Source organism: Microsporum canis, genomic scaffold (assembly GCF_000151145.1).
Source record: "Microsporum canis CBS 113480 supercont1.8 genomic scaffold, whole genome shotgun sequence".
NCBI lineage: Eukaryota > Fungi > Ascomycota > Eurotiomycetes > Onygenales > Arthrodermataceae > Microsporum > Microsporum canis.
This window is the reverse complement of record NW_003299162.1, coordinates 709523-727716: the sequence shown is the minus strand read 5'-3', so window position 1 is coordinate 727716 and position 18194 is coordinate 709523. Positions and strand designations below refer to the sequence as shown.

General features: G+C 50.2%; 7 protein-coding genes across 7 annotated transcripts; 2 read left to right on the top strand and 5 right to left on the bottom strand.

The window, feature by feature from the left end:
- Nucleotides 1-1032: 1032 nt before the first annotated feature.
- Nucleotides 1033-1800, bottom strand: MCYG_08202 (ubiquitin-conjugating enzyme E2 4; the record flags this gene model as incomplete). Its single annotated transcript, XM_002843073.1, has 4 exons — nt 1033-1175; nt 1254-1467; nt 1551-1596; nt 1757-1800. 4 exons carry the CDS (start codon nt 1798-1800, stop codon nt 1033-1035), a joined length of 447 nt encoding a protein of 148 aa, XP_002843119.1.
- A 525-nt stretch (nt 1801-2325) lies between these two features.
- On the bottom strand, nt 2326-3723 carry MCYG_08201 (glutaryl-CoA dehydrogenase; the record flags this gene model as incomplete). Its single annotated transcript, XM_002843072.1, has 3 exons — nt 2326-2372; nt 2426-3445; nt 3513-3723. 3 exons carry the CDS (start codon nt 3721-3723, stop codon nt 2326-2328), a joined length of 1278 nt encoding a protein of 425 aa, XP_002843118.1.
- A 686-nt stretch (nt 3724-4409) lies between these two features.
- Nucleotides 4410-4781, bottom strand: MCYG_08200 (uncharacterized protein; the record flags this gene model as incomplete). The annotated part of the gene is made up of 1 exon (XM_002843071.1): nt 4410-4781. The coding sequence occupies one exon, from the start codon at nt 4779-4781 to the stop codon at nt 4410-4412; it is 372 nt and encodes a 123-aa protein (XP_002843117.1).
- Nucleotides 4782-5735: 954 nt separating this feature from the next.
- MCYG_08199 (sister chromatid cohesion protein Eso1) lies at nt 5736-7226 on the top strand (the record flags this gene model as incomplete). The annotated part of the gene is made up of 2 exons (XM_002843070.1): nt 5736-5785; nt 5861-7226. The coding sequence occupies 2 exons, from the start codon at nt 5736-5738 to the stop codon at nt 7224-7226; spliced, it is 1416 nt and encodes a 471-aa protein (XP_002843116.1).
- A 420-nt stretch (nt 7227-7646) lies between these two features.
- MCYG_08198 (conserved hypothetical protein) lies at nt 7647-9545 on the top strand (the record flags this gene model as incomplete). The annotated part of the gene is made up of 3 exons (XM_002843069.1): nt 7647-7908; nt 8040-8714; nt 8758-9545. The coding sequence occupies 3 exons, from the start codon at nt 7647-7649 to the stop codon at nt 9543-9545; spliced, it is 1725 nt and encodes a 574-aa protein (XP_002843115.1).
- Nucleotides 9546-9852: 307 nt separating this feature from the next.
- Nucleotides 9853-11931, bottom strand: MCYG_08197 (acyl-CoA synthetases/AMP-acid ligases II; the record flags this gene model as incomplete). Its single annotated transcript, XM_002843068.1, has 8 exons — nt 9853-10198; nt 10259-10432; nt 10454-10540; nt 10601-10684; nt 10739-11036; nt 11093-11321; nt 11373-11562; nt 11630-11931. 8 exons carry the CDS (start codon nt 11929-11931, stop codon nt 9853-9855), a joined length of 1710 nt encoding a protein of 569 aa, XP_002843114.1.
- An 876-nt stretch (nt 11932-12807) lies between these two features.
- Nucleotides 12808-14435, bottom strand: MCYG_08196 (ribosome assembly protein 4; the record flags this gene model as incomplete). The annotated part of the gene is made up of 3 exons (XM_002843067.1): nt 12808-13113; nt 13153-14356; nt 14383-14435. 3 exons carry the CDS (start codon nt 14433-14435, stop codon nt 12808-12810), a joined length of 1563 nt encoding a protein of 520 aa, XP_002843113.1.
- Between the last annotated feature and the right edge of the window lie 3759 nt (nt 14436-18194).

Below are 18194 nucleotides of genomic sequence, written 5' to 3'. Positions count from 1 at the left end.
GTTATGTTGTCCATGTTGATCGCCGTGGTGGGCTGGGCTGGGAGGCGATTGACGGTGTTTTTAGGGAGCGTTTGCGGGCATTTTATCATGGCATTTTTTGCATATCTTATTTCTTGTCTCTTCATATATATATTTCTTCTTCCTTACCTACTAATTAGATTGTTTACTACCGGTTGTATTATCACTTCGATTTCATGTACATGGCCAGTACTGAAGGCTATGAAAATGCTCAATTACTCCATCAACCATACATACAAATGCTAATATAAGGAGCGTCTGAAACAAACATACAAAGAGTGACTGAATGCCAGGTGATGATGATTAGAATGCAATGGGTAGACTGATGATAGGAGAGGCTGGCTTACCTTACTTCGGCATTTTGATATGCCTCACTTGCCATACATTGAGAGGAGGTAAGCCAGAATTGTAAGACTTTGGAGGAAGACAGGGTATGATGACGAGGAGAAAAAGAATGAGACATAGCAAGCGTTAATATTTATTGGTGTTGGCATGGGCAGGCATAACATAACATAACATGGCATGATGTGCGATGATAAAGGGGGAAACCTGACGCCCAAATATGAGGTGTGTTGAAGGTGAATAGAGAGGAGGGTGTCTGTTTGCTTGAGTGTTTCTGGGGAATAGAAAGATGATGGAAACGCCGATAGAGAGAGGGAGTTTGATTTGTAGGGAAGAAACGAAGAAGTAAAGCTGAGCACTCGATCCCGCTTCAACCAAACAGCCAAACAACCAAACAATACCTAAAACGATAATGGCCTCCCGTCACTGCACCGCAACGTCTCAAGCTCAAAGGGATTTAGGATATGAAGTAACTCCACGGTAACCATACTATCAACCCATCTACGGTCAACGCCTTTTTTTCAAGCAGTTATCAGTCGGGGGAAACGGGGAAAGAAAGGTGTATCTGGGTGGAGGAAATGGTGTGCGTGGAGGGAGGAGGTAGTAATAGGTGAGTAGTCGGTCCAGTCGAAAAGCAGTCCCCTTAATCAAAGCATTGTAGGAACGTAAGTATCAACCAATAGCATGTTTGCGTGTCCACTCTGCGGCGATTCTCTCATATTCTCCGTCCTTCTTCTTGTACAGGTGTGCTATCTCGGGAACCAGTGGGTCGTCTGGGTTGGGGTCTGTGAGCATAGAGCAGATAGAGAGAAGAACTAGCGTAGATGTCAGTATCAGTATTCGGTGGCGCCACAATGATGCTATTTTTATTAATAATAGTATTATGTACTGACCCTTTGATATGGTCAAAGCAGGACTCCATTGGTCTCTCAGGATATCGAGACAGATGCTGCCGTTTGAGTTGATGTTTGGGTGGTAGACGGGGGTGGTGAAGTTTACTTTCGGTGGCTTAAAGGGGTAGTCTGTTGGGAAATGTATAGCCAGGAAGAATACACCGCCAGCGTAGGGACTGCCTTCGGGGCCCATGATCGTAGCTTGCCAGTGAAACTACCAGAACGTCAGCTGTCTGAACCAGACTCTCGATATTCCTGATGCCGGAGGGGTCGTAGGTGGGGAGGGGTGAGACATACCAAATCATCTCCTATGGGACCAGCAGAGCAAGAGGAAGGGGGGTCACTGTATCACACACTGTCAGCTTCAGTCCACGGTCGATTATATATTCCTCTATCCATCTATCCCGGCCTCCTTCGTCGTCCATCGATGTTATATATATCGTAGGGGGTGACTCCGGCCCAGGGATAAACAAACAGGGAAGAGAGAAGAGGGTATGGCTGACCGTCCCAAGTCTGTGAGTTCCTTGTTAATGCGCTTAAGAGCCATGTCGACTATATGCAGAGGAGATATCTAAGAAGAGAAAGTAAACAGGCGAGACCTGGCGTGGTCGTGTGCGTTTTGTGATCGAGATTTTTTTTTCCGTGGCTATGGCGGGGTTGTTAGCTGGTTACCCGGGAAGAAAGGGTGTGTTTTTATGCAGAAGATGAAGAAGAGAGAGAGAGGATGACGACGAGCAGAGGAGAGAAGGCTAGATGGCTGGATAAATACCTTGAGGTCAAGCTGGCGTCGACGTGAAAAAGGCGAAGGTCGAAAGTTGATGAAGAAGAAAGAAGAAGAAGAAAGAGAAAAAGCGAAGAAAAGTGAAAGCCCGCCTTTGCTGACTCAGCATGACCTAGATAACAAAACTTACGTACGTCCATACAGACATAGCAGAGATATAGACAGAGATACAAGATGTACTATTATTTGGATATTGATGTATTATGGTGGACTAGACTGTCTATGTCTTGCGTGCCTCCAGACGGAGGTATGCGCCTATGATGCATATACCAACTGTGTACTTCATATAACCTATACAAACGCCTGTACGCCGGTGATGGCTCGCCCAAGGATCAAGCCTATGGATAGGTTAGTACTTGACAGGGCGAAGAGGAGAGAAAAGAGGACTCACTATGGATATCGCTCTGGCCTTCATATGTCTGGGCGACAAACAGGTTGGCAACATGTCTTCCAATATGATACTCGTCGCTGGCAGCGTTCCCTCCGAATATCTCCTGCAGCGTCCTGGCGCCGGCCAAGGCTCTGTCGCAGTTCTGCCGTTTGATCATGGATATCATCTCCGGCACTGCTTTGCCCTCGTCCTTGAGACGGGCAACCTGCACAGCCGCCAGGGTGCCGTACGCCGCGTCCGTGGCCGCATCCGCAAGTTTCTTCTGCACGAGCTGGTACTTTGCCAGCGGGTTGCCCTTGAACTGCTTCCGTTCCAAGGCGTACTCTCTCGCCCGGCTGATGCAGTCCTCCAGCGCACCCATGGTACCAAACGCGATCCCAAGTCTCGCGCTGTTCAGACAGGTGAACGGGCCCACCAGGCCCGAGACCTCGGGGAACATGTTCGCTTCTGGAACCGGGCAGTTGTCCATCTGGATCATGCCAGTGATCGAGGCTCGCAGGGCGGTCTTGTTCTTGATGGCGGGCGTGCTCAGCGTGCCGGGTGGGCACTGGTCCCGTTCAATGACAAACCCTCTGATCTTGCCGTCCAGCTTGGCCCAGACCAAGAACGCATCCGAGATGGGCGAGTTGGTGATCCATGTCTTTGTGCCAGAGAGGCTGTAGTAGCCCTTCTTGGTAGGATGCGGTTTGGCGGTGGTCTCCATGCTCCCTGGATCGGATCCGTGGTTGGGTTCCGTCAAGCCAAAACAGCCCAGCAGCTTGCCCTGCGCGAGCTGGGGGAGCAGCCTCTCCTTCAGCTCCTCTGACCCGAACTCGTAGATGCCCGTCATGATCAGGCTGGACTGGACGGACATGCCGCTGCGGAAGCCAGAGTCGACTCGCTCAACCTCCTTCGTTATCAGGCCCGAGGCGACGGTCGACACGCCCGCGCAGCCGTAGCCGTCTATCGTGGCACCAAGCAGGCCCAGAGAGCCCATCTCACGGAGAATAGCCGGGTCATAGTCCTCGTTACGGTATGCATCTACGGTTCACGTCTGTCGTTAGCGTCAACACGTATCAAGGTAGGCCTGTAGCAAGGTAGATATTACCGAGTACCCTGGGCATCAACCGCTCTTGACAGTAACGCCTGGCTGTATCTTGAATCGCCAGCTCATCAGCCGTGTAGAGATTCTCTGCATACAGCGGATCCTGCCACCTGAAGCTCGACGCTGAGTGCGCATGGCGTTGGCCTGCGACGCCTGACGGTCTGCGAGCAGCTCTCAGCGCCGCGCGGGGGACGCTTCTTAACGCGGGATTCATCGTAGCCACAGACTTGCCTGTAGTATTCTGGTCAATTGGAGGGTTGGAAACCGTAGGATGTCAACTGCAGGGCATCTTGTAGTCCAACGAGAAGAAACCCGGAATTCGGCTTTACTCGAGGAGTTTTTTCGGGACTTTGCGAGCTTCCAAGTTACAGCCTCGGTTTCAAGTCTTCTTCTCTTCTACAAGCAAGCCTCGAAGTGCATCTACAGATGAAAGGCTTCTGTCGCTTCTGGTAGGCGTTACGTTTAATCCTTGGATGCTCGACTTTTCAACGAGAACTTTGCTATGCTTCGTCTACCCAGCATGTCTTCTATATCCCCGCTGAATGCCAAAGGCCTATCCGGAAATACCAGGCAAGGACACGGCTAAGCCGTTAGATCTCTGTAGAAGCAACGGATGTCGTCTATCGGAACCTCGAATGCGACATTCGCTTCTATGGTGGGATGTATACATAGTACGTCTTGGAGAATCCCGCCTGGTTCCTGGCAAAGGTTCAGGAAAGTTGCCTTCGATGCATTCGATCTCAGTTACGGCGTATCTTCTCGATTCCACATCCTGCAGCTCTGGATTTGCTCGTAGGTTTCAGACGTTGGACGTGACGTCGCCTTACCTTATGTTTGGACATCTTTCGGCGGCTACGGAGAGAGCTTCGTGTGATGGAATCCGCACCGGACACGACCAAGCTATAGCCTTGTATCATGGTCGCGGACGTCGATACCAGCTCTATAACCGCTAGATATATCCACATATGTATCTGAAAGAGATGTACTGCCGTTGTCTCTCGGGCCTGTCCGTGATAGATGGTACTCTACCACAGACAATTCCTCATCACACGGCACTCCGTTCCGCTCAAAAGGAAGTTCCTGGCGGACAAACGTTGGCCTTTTCTCGGGCTTTTTTCCAGAGCAGCCAATGAAAGGATGCCTCCAGGAGTCGAGCCTTTCGACCCGACCGCCGTCAAGTAAGGATTGCCCTTCGACCCCATCCTTCGGAAGGCTTCTTTCTTTCTTCTCCTTCTCTTTCTCTGCCTCGCTCTGTGTACGCATCTCTTTCATCCGGAGACACCCAAGTTACTCAACGTGGCACAGCAACAGGGAGAGCTGCATCAAACATTCCGTGTGTACATCGCAGTCGACGCCAGCAGCCAGTCAGGGGCAGCCATTCCGTGTATCATACCTGTAAACGGCCGTCTCTGTTCGTAAGCTGTATGGCTGTATGGCTGTATTTAACGGCAGCGAGAGGGAGAAAAGGCAGCGTCTTTCAAGGTTAAACATCGCATGACGCAGGTCGGGCAGAGCAGAGCAGGGCAGAGATCCCTGTCTATAGTCGAGCCAGCTAGCGTTATAATAGCCTATAGAGAAAAGAAAAAGCAGCTCAAAACGTCTTCTTGCTGGCTTAATTGGCTGGCTGATGGTTGGACGTTAATTTCGGGGCCCTGCACCACCAGGTAGGGCGCCACACAGGGAGAAACCAGTCGACGGTGATGGGATGTTTCGACGGGCATGACGGGCGAGGACAGCTCTCGAGGGTGTCTCTGTTCTCTCTCCCCTATAACTATCAAGGCTTCTGCCTGCTTGTCTCTCTGTCTCTGTATAATTCGTCTCTTCACGGTGGAAAAAGCCTCCGTCGATAACAGGCACCCTTGAACCAGCCCCTTTCCCCGTCCTGTCCAACCCGGTCAGCATAAGATAGTCACCAGGCAGAGAGAATACTCACCTTCTTCTTCTTCTCTCTTCCTCTCATCGTCTTCTCTTCTGAATAGTTACTGGCCAAGGACCAGCCTAAATACATCGACTCTGTTTATTAAGTGCAGCACAGAAAAAGAAAACAAAAAAAAAAACACTTCAACCACTTCAGCAACTTCAAGACACACAAAACTCGCTCCAACTGCGTCTACGCTCCTTTTCCTGGTCTCTTCTCATCGATCGTAGATACATCGTTCCGTCGTTGACGAGCGAGAACACGGTACATGCTCAACGTCGCCACTCGCTGCTAAGCAAGAAGACCTCATGGTTTCCGCGCGGGACACGCCGTACACCGTGACCAACTCCTTCAAGAGGTACAGCACTCCGTTTATCCCCCCTCTGCTGCTGTGGGTTTGCTCCGTCTCCGGCTTGATGCTGACTGAATACAGAGGTCTACTCATGAAAACGTATGCGCGGCCTCTCCGGCGCGTGCTGTACGCTGAGTCGCGTCCTGATCCGGCACTGAAGAAACGCCGGATAGCCAGCGGCCCAGGGGATGAAAACAACAACGACGACGGCATAGACAACGACAGCGAGGGTGGCCATGTCCTGCAGCCTCGTGTCGAGGCGCTGGGCGACATAGGGAGCGAGAACAACCTCGTCTGTGCGATTCGCGAGTCCTCTGCTGCGATCCTGTCCAGCCCGTCGCGTCACACCTCTACGGCGGCTACGGTGTACTACTCAGAGGACATCCCCGAGCTGGACGATGACCTGTCGACCCCTCCGAGCTCGCCGCCGCCGCGTGAGCACGAGGCAGAGCAGGTGAAGCTGAAGCTGGCACTGACGCCGCCCCCCGCCAGCACCAGGAAGCCGACGTTTGGCTTCCTCAAACGCAAGAGGTCTGCGCACGACACGCCGCTGACGGAGCTGGAGGTCAACGGCGGCAGTGCCAGCATGAGGTCTATGGATCCCCCCGCAAAGAAGAGGCAGACCCAGCCATCTACGTCGGCATCCACACCCACATCGACGGCCACGGCCAGCGCCCGGCCCGTCCTGAAGCAGACACAGCTCGACCTGGGCGTAGGACAGAGCACGTCACGCAAGGCCTGTGCGTCCTGTGGCATGCAGTACACCCCCTCGTCGGCGGAGGACAGTGCCCTGCATCGCAAGTACCACGACCAGCACTCCCAGCACGCGTCAGGCGTCGACTTTGGCAAGTCCTTTGTCCGTGCAAACGCTTCTCGGTGGGTGTACGAGGCCTCCCGCTTCGAGGAGGGATACGTCGTCATCGTGGACAGGAAGAGCTCGGCCGGCTCGAAGAACCAGGCTCGACGCGTGCTGGAGGTGGTCAACACCGACCTGGGCGCCGCAGACATCGAGGACGGCCTCCTCTGGGGCAAGGTCGAGTCCAAGGAGGGCGGAGAAGAGGCAGACCGGTTCAAGTTCTTCCTCCACATGAAGGACAGCAAGTGCGTTGGCCTCGCGCTGGCGGAACGCATCTGGGAGGCCCACGGCGTCACCTCCAACCCGTCCAAACGCATCCCTGCCTCGCCCACCAGCGTCAGCTGCTCCCTCTCCCTGACAAAGGAGACATACCCGGCCCTGGTGGGAATATCTCGCATCTGGACCTCTCGATCCTCCCGGCGGAAGGGAATTGCACTGGATCTGCTCGACTGCGTGGTCAGCAACTACTTTTACGGCATGGAGATGGCCAGGACACAGGTGGCCTTCAGCCAGCCGACCGAGAGCGGCTGTGCCTTGATGAAGGCCTTTTACGGCGACAACGACTGGAGAATTTACACCGGAAGCTGTTAAAAAGGGGGGGGAAAGAGAAAAAAAAAACTCCTTTTGTAGGAGGGGGTATCTTGTACTATTACGCTCAACCCTTCGACTTCAGGGGCAAATTATTACACCATCTATACCTATCATGTACGGGCGGTTTGGACGGAGGGAGGGCTTAAGGACGGGAGTTTCTATTTTAACATGGGTTCGGTTTATCTAGCTACTTGACACTTGCTTCAGTTTAGGATGGAAATGCAATGTCTACGTCTGTTTTATATATCCATCTACCGTAGAGATGCATCGTGTAGGCGTAGATGTGTAGAACTCGCCGTAGCTGAAGCTCTGGTTAAAATGGTTTCTCCCCGCGCATCTCGACCTTCTTATAGACAAACTACAACCCTTCGCTCTCACGAACGCGCCTCATGCCCATACCCGCCAGCGCTCTCATGTACGATGTCTGGATTAAATCCTTTCCGCCATAAGAAAGCTGCTTCGACCGCCGGAGCCTTCACAGCGGCCAGAGAGCCTCCGTCCCTCCCCACGTCAGAGCCAGGCAGCAGACCTCGCGGCCAGGAAGAACAGCACCAGGCCTGGCAGGGCGACGGACGGCCAGGGACAGCGGATGAATGGCTTGCAGGCATAGATACAGCTGCTGCGAGACAGAAGGAGAACTGCAGACAGCAGCAAGATGGAGGACGGGAGCTGTTTGAGAGGGGTACGTTCTTACACCCGGCCGTCTATAATACATACGTATATAGCTACACCCATGAAGCTATTGCTATCGACGGTGATATGGACAACTGGAGGATGTACAGTCATTTAATCCATTGGCTAACGTCTCTATAGTGATGGAGGTTGAAGGGTATTCGTCCCGTCCCGTCCCCAATTCGAAGACAGTCCGCATCGCCTCTCCGCCTGCGAAACAGATACCTTCCCCAGACGAGGGCAGTGATGACGCAGAAGAAGAGTTAGGCCCTACGATGTCTGAGTATACGGCTACAAGGTCGATAGAGCGACAGTCATCTACGTATCGTGCTTCAACACCTGTCGTGGAGCTGACGGAGGACCCTTTCAATGCTGCCACCGGTAGCTCCGGCAGCTCCGACGACGATGACGACGAGGATGAGGACGAGGATGCTATCGAGCACTCGAGAATACGGAATCAGGAAGGCTTAGGCCTGGGGTTAGGTCCTGTTGCGGATGTGCCGTCTCTACGGAGGGTGTCGTACCAAGGAGACCTTAGAAGCAGAGACAAAGAACAAGAACGGAGGACAAAGAGAGCAACGATGGATGTCGATGCGTTTAAGCGGCTGCTACTTACGGGCAACCCGGGGACAGACGGTACCGACGACAACAAAGGCCCATCAAGCAGAGAGACAGTCGCCACCGAGCAGGACAAACACAGAGAGCAAAGCCAGAGCCAGCAACAGCCTGAGAAACGAACGCAAAAGCTACCTCCGCCTCCCCCAAAATCCCGTAGAGGCAAGGCCATTCCTCGCAGCACGGAGTCTACTACCGAGAGTACCCCGGCACGACCTGCTGAAAGCGCCTGTGTCTCCCCAAGCACCACATAATACAACAAGCCATACCAAATCACCTGCCTCTTCCATACATGGAGCTCCGCCTCCTTCTCCTCTCCCACGGCGTCAGGCTGCACGTTCAGAACCGTCCCTTCCCGCCAACACACAACATAAGAGACCACCAACGCCTCCTCTAGCACGCCGGCACAGCCAGATGAAACGAAGCAGTGCTAGCGCTACTACCTCGAGGCTATCCCTCCCTCCCAACTCCACCAACCCGCTGAACAGGCCCGCTTCCTTGAACAGTGCTACTAACCCCAAGACGCCTCCTCCTCCACCGTCCAGAAGGGCTGGAAGCGGCAACCATACTGATCACGGATCAACGGCGTCTTCTATAGCAGACACTGCCTCAATTGATACCTCGATACAACATCATCACAAAGAGGAATCAGAAGCCTCTCCACGACATAACTCTCACCTCCACCCTCCAAGCCACAGTCATAACACGCCAGTATCAGCATCCTCAAGACCGCAGCCGCCTCCTCCACGCCGAACTACCGGCTCAAGTAGCTCAGCCCACTCGACGGATATAAACTCCACCTCCACTCGGCGTCCACCATCCATATCAACAGAGAAGGATAGTCACCACCTTCCACCGCCTCCACCTCCATTACGCAAAAGTAGTAGAAGCAGCAATATTGCTGAACCCGACGTCTCCGCTCCTTCTAATGCAAATGATATCCTAGCAGACCTTTCCCGGCTTCAACAGGAACTTGACGAGTTTCGTGGCCAGTACGGAGACGGAGAAGTGGCCCGTAATAGAAACAAATGACCCTTATTGATGACTTTATATATACCACAGGCTAGTCTTTTACCCGGCTAAGTTTCCCAGCACTCTTGTTTATACATGCCTATACCTCCTTAGCATAGCGAAGATGAGACGAGCCTTGTCGTTTTGTTTCTTAGCTTTGACCGGTATAACGTCGGTTCTCACGGACAATGATATATTTATATTTATGATTAATGGGCGTTTGGCAGTGTAGAAAAACTCGACTTTGTTGTTACCGTTATTGACTTGAAAGTGATATAAGCTGTTTGAAATTATATATAAAATCATCTCGATATCCTCAATCCGTAGTCTAGAGCTTTGATATTCTGTTCTCCTTACCGACCTCGGCCAGTTTTGCAGGAAGAAGTCTCCTCATCAGCTTCCCATTTGCGTTCTTTGGTATCTCCGCCAGATAATGCACTCCCCCCCGGAGTTGTTTATGAGACGACACACGCCCGTCAACATATTTCCTGATTCCCTGCAGGATACCCCCCATCTCAGCCTGGTTAGATGTAGCCTCTCTCTTCTGGAGGCTAACGTATGCCACTGGAACTTCTGTCTGGCGCTGAGCGTCAAATACGCCGCAGAGAGCTGCCTCTTTGACATCCGGATGAGAGAGAAGCACATCTTCAAGTTCAGCAGGGGAAACTTGTAGCCTGTTTGCATATTCATGTTAATGAAAACTTCAGGTGAAAGCCTAGACCAAGTCTACCTACCCTTTATATTTTATAAGCTCCTTCTTCCTGCCAGTTAACCAGAGAAAGCCATCCGAGTCCATACGACCGATGTCTCCAGAGCAGAACCAGCCATCCTTAAATGCTGCCTTGGTTGCCTCTGGGTTATCTTTGTACTCCCTATCTCTGGTTGTTAGTGATACCACCCCTCCGTAGCTATGTTTTGGGAAGACATACATAAAAACAGTAGGACCCTTGATTATAATCTGTCCTGGCTGCCCTGCGGTAACATCTTTACCATCACCGTCAACAATTCGTGCCTGACTGTGGTTTTTGGGGTTAGTAAAAGAAAGACACAAGTTTGGGCTACTAATTAACACTTACTGGCCTGCGAAGAGGCGACCAACGCTTCCTGCCTTCCATTTGGATGCATGACCTCTCAGGTTTGTAACTCCTCCCTCGGATAGCCTATTATCATTAGCATAGTCTTCGTCAATCTCAGACAAAGAAGCGCAAGCTCACCCATATCCTTGCACAATGTTTGTATCACCCATAAGCTCCTGCAGCTGCTGCACAACTCCCACTTGAAGTGGTGCACCCCCACAGAGGATGGTTTGGACGGATGTTAAATCTAGTCCCCGGACGAACGGTGCCTTTACAAGCTCCACGGCAGTGCTGGGGACTACACACAGCACTGTTGCTTTGATCTCTGCGCACCGTTCTATATATGGCTGAAGCTCAAACTTGTTCATAACAACAACATAGCGCCCTGAAAATGCAGGTAGCACAAATGCCATCATCATTCCATATAGGTGACTGACTGCGGGATAATTTTAGTTTTGCAGCCAAATAATTCAAGTGAGCGGGGTATCGTACAAGGAGCATAGAAGACCTCCCGCTGGAATCCATTATACAGAAACGGATCAGTCTGCCTCATGCAAACTAGGTATCCTATTATGTTGTAGTGGCTAAGCACGACGGCCTTGGGCTTGCCGCTCGTCCCGGAGCTGAAGCATATCACAGCAGCTCTTTTCCGGTTATCTGAATTCGAAAGGTTGAATGGCGGGGTTTGAACCTTTGTTCCGTCAAGTATATCTCGGGGGAACTAGTAGATGTTTAGCAACATAAGAGGCTGGAAGTCTCAATGGTTGAATACCACTCTATAAGCGTCTCCGGCAAAATCATTACCAAGAACAACGATTGTGGGCTTAGTTATAGAACCTCCACCCAGTTTTAATGCTTCCTCTACCTTAGCGAGCACATCTTCTTCTAGGAATATGAATTTTGCTTTCGCAATGGCGAGATAATGCACCAGTTCGTACGCTGTAGAGCTAGGATTAATTGCACTGATGAATACCTGTTAGTTTATAAACAGTGTCGTATCCCACTGTTGGGCTAAAGGTGAAAACGTACCAAATGATACCTCCAAGCCACCATATTGAATGGCCCAGAATTGCCCAATCTACCGAGTTGGAAGATAGCACAGCAGCCATATCGCCTTCTCTCATTCCCAATACTCCTTTCAAGCCTGCAGCACCCTGTGCTGCTGCTGCTCTTATCCCACCATAAGTGATAGACTTATGAGGAGCCCCAAAGTCCTCAAGTATAACTTTATCATGGCGAATGAGATCAGGGTTGAATTCTTCGAGAATCTGAGAGACAGAACGGTCCGTGGGGATGTTCACGTCGAGATACGGTGACTTGTAGGTATTCATTTCTTCGACTTCACGGTTGCATGATCAGTAGATCCTCCGTAGACAGTGGAGGTGAGCCAGGACTATAGAATATATCTGCTCATTTATCTCAGCCATCGAAACAAAGGTTTGGGGTCATGTAGATCTCGCTGTGCCAGCTGTGATGCACTTGCGCAAAATAGCATACACTTGTTCAAAGAAAACGAGGCCTCCGAAAAAACGCCACTTGTCGTGGCTGCTGTCTTTTCTTTTAGCTGCTGAAAACATCTTTCGTATTTCAATGTTTGGGCCTGATGAAGATAAAGTAGAAAAGAAGAAAAGAAGGTTGGCTTGCCGCGGCTGAACTTTATTCGATGGGGTTTGGGCGGGATGACGTAATGTGCTTCACCAATCAACGATCATTACTACTAAACGAACTGTAATGGCAGTATGCCGGCAGTGATGATACAGCATATACCACTCGACCAAAAGATCATACACAGTGATGACGCTCGTCATCTCTGGTCGCTGCACTGCTTATATGCTTGATGTTGGGTGCCACGTGATATGGGCTTTGGGTGCCACGTGATGTAGGCTTGGATGCCACGTGACGTGGGCTTTGGGTGCCACGTGATGTAGGCTTGGATGCCACGTGACGTGGGCTTGGTGGGCGTATGCTGCGTGGCATGACACCTAGACCCCTCTTTTAGATAGCTATTAGAAAATAAAAGAGAATAATATATAGTTAAACTTTATATGAATATATAGATAGTAAGCTACTTAGAAAAGTATAAAGTTAAGGATTATTACAAAACTAGAGGTATATCTAAGGGCAAGAATATTATTATATATAGCTATATATCTAGGGCTTCTATACTCGTATAGAAGCCAAAGAAGCTTCTGCGTATTTACGGTAATCTATATATTCTCAATTGAGAATATATAATATATTGTATCGTATAGATGATTTAGGTCATTCCCAATGTCTGGGCCGGTGGAATCAACAATAAGGATGTCTTTATTGGTCTTGGTCTTTATGTACCTCCCGTCCGGCGAGAAGGCCACCGCCCTCACAGGATCGCCGTGGCCCTCCAGCGTCTGCAGATACCGCCCCGAGGCCGGGTCCCAGAGCCGCACTATTCTATCATCGGATGCCGATGCGAGCATCCTCCTGTCTAGTAAGAAGGCCACTGCCCTCACAGGATTACCGTAGCTCTCTAGTGTCTATAGGTGCCGCCCTAAGGCCGAGTCCTAGAGCCGTACTGTCCTATCATCGGATACCAATGCGAGTATCCTCCCGTCCGGCGAGAAAGCTACCGCCCTTATAGAATCGCCGTGGCCCTCTAGCGTCTGTAGATGCCGCCCTGAGGCCGAGTCCCAGAGCTGCACTGTCCCATCATCGGATACTAATGCGAGCATCCTCCCGTCCGGCGAGAAGGCTACCGGCCTCACAGAATCGCCGTGGCCCTCTAGCGTCTGCAGGTGCTGCCCTGAGGCCGGGTCCCAGAGCCGCACTATCCCATCATCGGATGCTGATATAAGCATCCTCCCGTCCGGCAAGAAGGCCACCGCCCTTATAGGATCGCCGTAGCCCTCTAGCGTCTGTAGGTGCCGCCCCAAGGCCGAGTCCCAGAGCCGCACTGTCCCATCATCGGATGCCGATGCGAGTATCCTCCCGTCCGGCGAGAAGGCCACCGCCCTCACAGGATCGCCGTGGCCCTTCAGCGTCTGCAGGTGCCACCCCGAGGCCGGGTCCCAGAGCCGCACTATCCCATCATCGGATGCCGATACGAGCATTCTCCCGTCCGGCGAGAAGGCTACCGCCCTTATAGAATCGCCGTAGCCCTCTAGTATCCGTAGGTGCTGCCTCGAGGCCGAGTCCCAGAGCCGCACTGTCCCATCATCGGATGCCGATGCGAGTATCCTCCCGTCCGGCGAGAAGGCCACCGCCCTCACAGGATCGCCGTGGCCCTTCAGCGTCTGCAGGTGCCACCCCGAGGCCGGGTCCCAGAGCCGCACTGTCCCATCATCGGATACCGATGCGAGCATCCTCCCGTCCGGCGAGAAGGCCACCGCCCTCACAGGATCGCTGTGGCCCTCTAGCGTCTGCAGGTGCTGCCCTGAGGCCGGGTCCCAGAGCCGCACTGTCCCATCATCGGATGCCGATACAGCACCTCGATCAAGTAGGAGTTGGACAATAGACTCATGTCCGTTTCTTGCGGCCCATGAGAGTGGAGTCTGTCCATCTTGGCCACGAGAATCGAGCTCAGCACCTCGATCAAGTAGGAGTGAGTACATGCTAGAGCGCACTGACAGAGTTGCAAGAGGTGGGCTACTAGAACAGTCTGCGAAATAGTCGTTCTCATGGAAGTAGTCGAAGCCGCCGCACTCATTCGGTTCCTGGGTACTAGCCCTGTCCCAGGACCTCAAATCCAGCTGTACAGTGTTTAAGCCCGTAGTGTGTTCACTAACATTATCTAACCACGATTTAACGATGTCTGTATTAGGGATTTCCAAGTCGTATGTGCCTGGTAGGTTTCGGGCATAAACCCTGTGTTTAGGCCACGGGAGTACCCGCAAGGCAAAGTCGTGGGTATATTGCAGGATGTGGTCGATTAGTTCAGGGGCGTCAAGAGATCCAGATGAATTGCAGAGAGGGCAGCACGTTAGTCCGTAAGATGTTATAGCGCTCTAGTGGAGGAGTGTCTCGACACCATCTATCGGAAGCACGTCTGCGTGCTGATTCTGTATATATACCGTAAAGGCCTCCAAGCCCGAAAATATTGCACCCGTATGGTTGCATATGGGACAAATCCATCTATTAGGACGATGTTCCGTTTTGACATGGTTTTCCCAGTCTCGCCGAGTACTGTACAGAATATGTGGAGTCGGGCAGTCGTCGGCAATGCAGGTATACGGACTGATATCGTCCACAAGATGTTGCCTGTAAAGTAGAACTATGAGTAATCCTAATAAGTTATAGTAGGAAGTAGAAGATTGGTCTTACTTCTATGCATCAGTGTTCTCAGCCATGGTTTCGGGCTAAGGCTAGCAGCAATAAGGGCATTTGAGAATCTTATGCCTCTTCCACTCGTTATTATAAGGTTTTAAGAGGCGCGGATATTAAGTACTAGCTATAATAGTAGTAATCTTTATCTAGAGAGTCCTTCGAATAGAAGCTTTACCTTCTATAAAGCTATTTATAATCTCGATAGTCGATACTACTATCGACGGGCCGGGAGTTACGAGGTTCCTATCTATATCTTTAGAAGCCTCCGGGCTAGTAACTGGTTTTGAGGATGGCGCGACTGACGGTGTAAGTATATCGCCTTCTATAGCCGACCTTATTGGGGTTCCTACTCTGGCTAGGGAAGCCCGGGGTCCCGTCGAGGTCTGATAACCAGCAAGCTTCTCCGAATGCCGCTGGGCACAGAGAAACCGATATCTGCGCCTGAGATTGGTATTAATAAGCCGCGTCTGTAGGGGTGTTAAATAGTCACTACCTTCGATATAATTGGGCACTATATTCATTCAATCTTCTACAGTGGTCGGGGGAGATACCGCTGGGCGGAATAGAGTATTCATCGCCGGCTTCGCCGGCCGAAGCAGCACAATGTACTCAAAATGCCGTCGAAGTCGTGTCTGTCTTTAAGAATCGAACGTTAGGTCTACCCTTTTAAGACGAGATCGCTTTCCGGTACGTCTGATAATAGTGGCGAGTATAGTTAAGTTCTCGATAATTAAGTTAATAACTTCTATTAATTCTTCAATCTTATTACTATGGAGCCTCTAGCAGTCCTATAAAGAATTTTTAAGAGAGGATAGTAAGTACTTTAGCGTCGATAGCTTATCTAGTAGGGCCTAAAGCCTAGTATCTAGCGAGGCCTTCTTTCTAGCTATTGCGCCTACTCCGGCGACCTAGAGATTGAAGTCGGATATTTTTACTTCGGCCTACTTCTCGCATATAAGATTCTTTTTCTCTATATATATACGGAACTCATGGCGGATTAAGGTAGCTAGGTCGGCCATAGGTTCCTTATTAGAAGCTATCCCACGAGATATAGGCTAGGCGGTTCGATATCTAGACTAAGGAAAGTAGGGTATATGTCAGAAGTATCCCAGGCTGGATTCTAAATCGGCGGTGCTTATCTGTCGATAGATGTTTGTGATGGCCTAATGTAAGGGGTTGGACCCCTATTCCCTTCTCGGGTCACCGCGCGCTCCGTAATCGACGAGGCAGCAAGGCCTGTCTGGAGATGCCATCACCAGACTCCCCCTTTTTACTCTCGCGCACGTGACCCTCAACACGGTCACATGACCTCAACGCCTGAAGCTATAGCTCCATCCCCCTTCACCGACTTCCTTCCTTTTCCCCTTTCTTCTTCTTCCCCATGTGTTTTGTCTTCGACTTACGGATACCCTTAGTTAGTTGAATAGAACTCTCTTCGGCCGTTAACACCTAAGGAAGAGAGTTGGTAATAGAACGGCTAAACGTTATGGCCCTTGAAGACGAGAGTATGCTTCTATTATTAAATAGTTAGGACCTATATTTAGTAGAGCTGCGCGGGGTGAATAATATAACTAGTTAAGCGCCTAAGTTACGGGCGCGAACTACGGCTGATCCTGCTCAATACTAGTTTAGTATATATATACTCCTAACCTCGTAGCCTTTTAGTAAACCTATAGCTAGAAACCTGTTGAACTATTAAAGTCGCCCTAGCGAAGCTATAATCTTATCTTTATTCTCCCTCGCTATAGGTACTAGGAGGCTCTAGTCGCCTCGCGGCTCGACGACACCTATAGTTAATACAACTCTCACGATCTCGGCTGGCTCTGCCACGGAAGATAGTTATTTTATCGAGAACTTGATCTTATTCACCTCGTCTCTAAGTCGCATTATTAGGGAAATAGGCGATGGGAATAGGCGTATTTCTAAGAGAAAGGTTTAGCTCTTAGCGAATTTGCTTGCCGCATCGAAATGCCTTGGGTCTAATATGATTGTGACACCAAACGTGAGAGAATTATGGGGGAACCTTCTCTAAAAAATTTTGTGGATCGTTACCGTGAGTATTGGGCCACCGCTAGTTAAATCTCGATGATGCTGATGATACCACGAACTAGTGGCCGGTATCCTTAAAAGGACTGGGTTTGAAGATAGAAGTAAACCCGTTTGAGACCACGCGAGTAATTAGATCTAGTCTCTAGGGCGATATAGTCCCGAGAATCATAGTATTTCTAGAGGAGGGCCAGAGTTTTATGGTAGATTATATTACTGCTACCTATTAGTTGATTGTTAACGAGCTCGCTCCGGACTTAGATAAGAGCGCGGTTTAGGTGGATAATGACGTTGTCTCGTAGAAGGCGGTTAAGGACCTCCTGATAGCTATCTAGAAGTACTTAGCCTGCGATTCTTGTAAAAAAGTTGTAACTCATACAGCGGGTTATATAACTCGATTCTATCTAATAAGGCTCTTTTTAGGTAGACCTCGGCGGACTCGAAATTCTAGCGCTCTCTACGATGTTTTTATATCTTCGTCCTCGCTCCAATATTAGTAGGAGATTGGCGTCATCTTGCCGCAGAAGAAGGTTAGATTTTCCGGCGAGGTTTAGGCTTTACCTTCTAAAAAGGAGAAAGTATCGGGTTTCTATAATGCGTTATGCGCAAAAAATTATGCCCGGATCCTCTTAGAATTGAGGGACTAAGGACTATTTAGGTATAAGGACGTCGGCGTGTTATATTATGAAGCTATTTCCGGTCGAGGGATACCTTTACTAAGTATCCTTCGAGAGTACTATCTCGATATATGGGAAAAGATTATACTATCTTACGCTATCGCGCGGGAATTCTGGCAGTTCTATAAGATAAAGATAATGCTAATAAAGTAGTTAAGTAATAGTATCTAGTTTATATTAAAAAAAGGCGACCTAAACGTACCTCTACTAACTAAAGTATATATATATTTTCCCTTTAAATATGCTAAGTACGAGCTAATGGAGTATTTAGCTATCGGCTTAATATATAAATATCCTAGAATATTCTCGCTAGCTATCTTGCTACTTGAAATTAGTCTTGGTAGACTAATCTAAACGTCGCAGTATAAACGGCACAATAGCGGCTTTGTTGGTGGTATAAATAAGGACTTTTATACCGCCTTAAACCTTCTCGACGAGCTAAAGGGCCAGTCCTGGACGAATTAGTTAGGCAAGTATAAACTCGACCTAGCTATTAAAGCGTGCTTAACTAGTAGCAACTTTACGCCGAGTTTGCAAGATCCTTCCTCTCCTATAGGGCCTTCCGAAAGGCG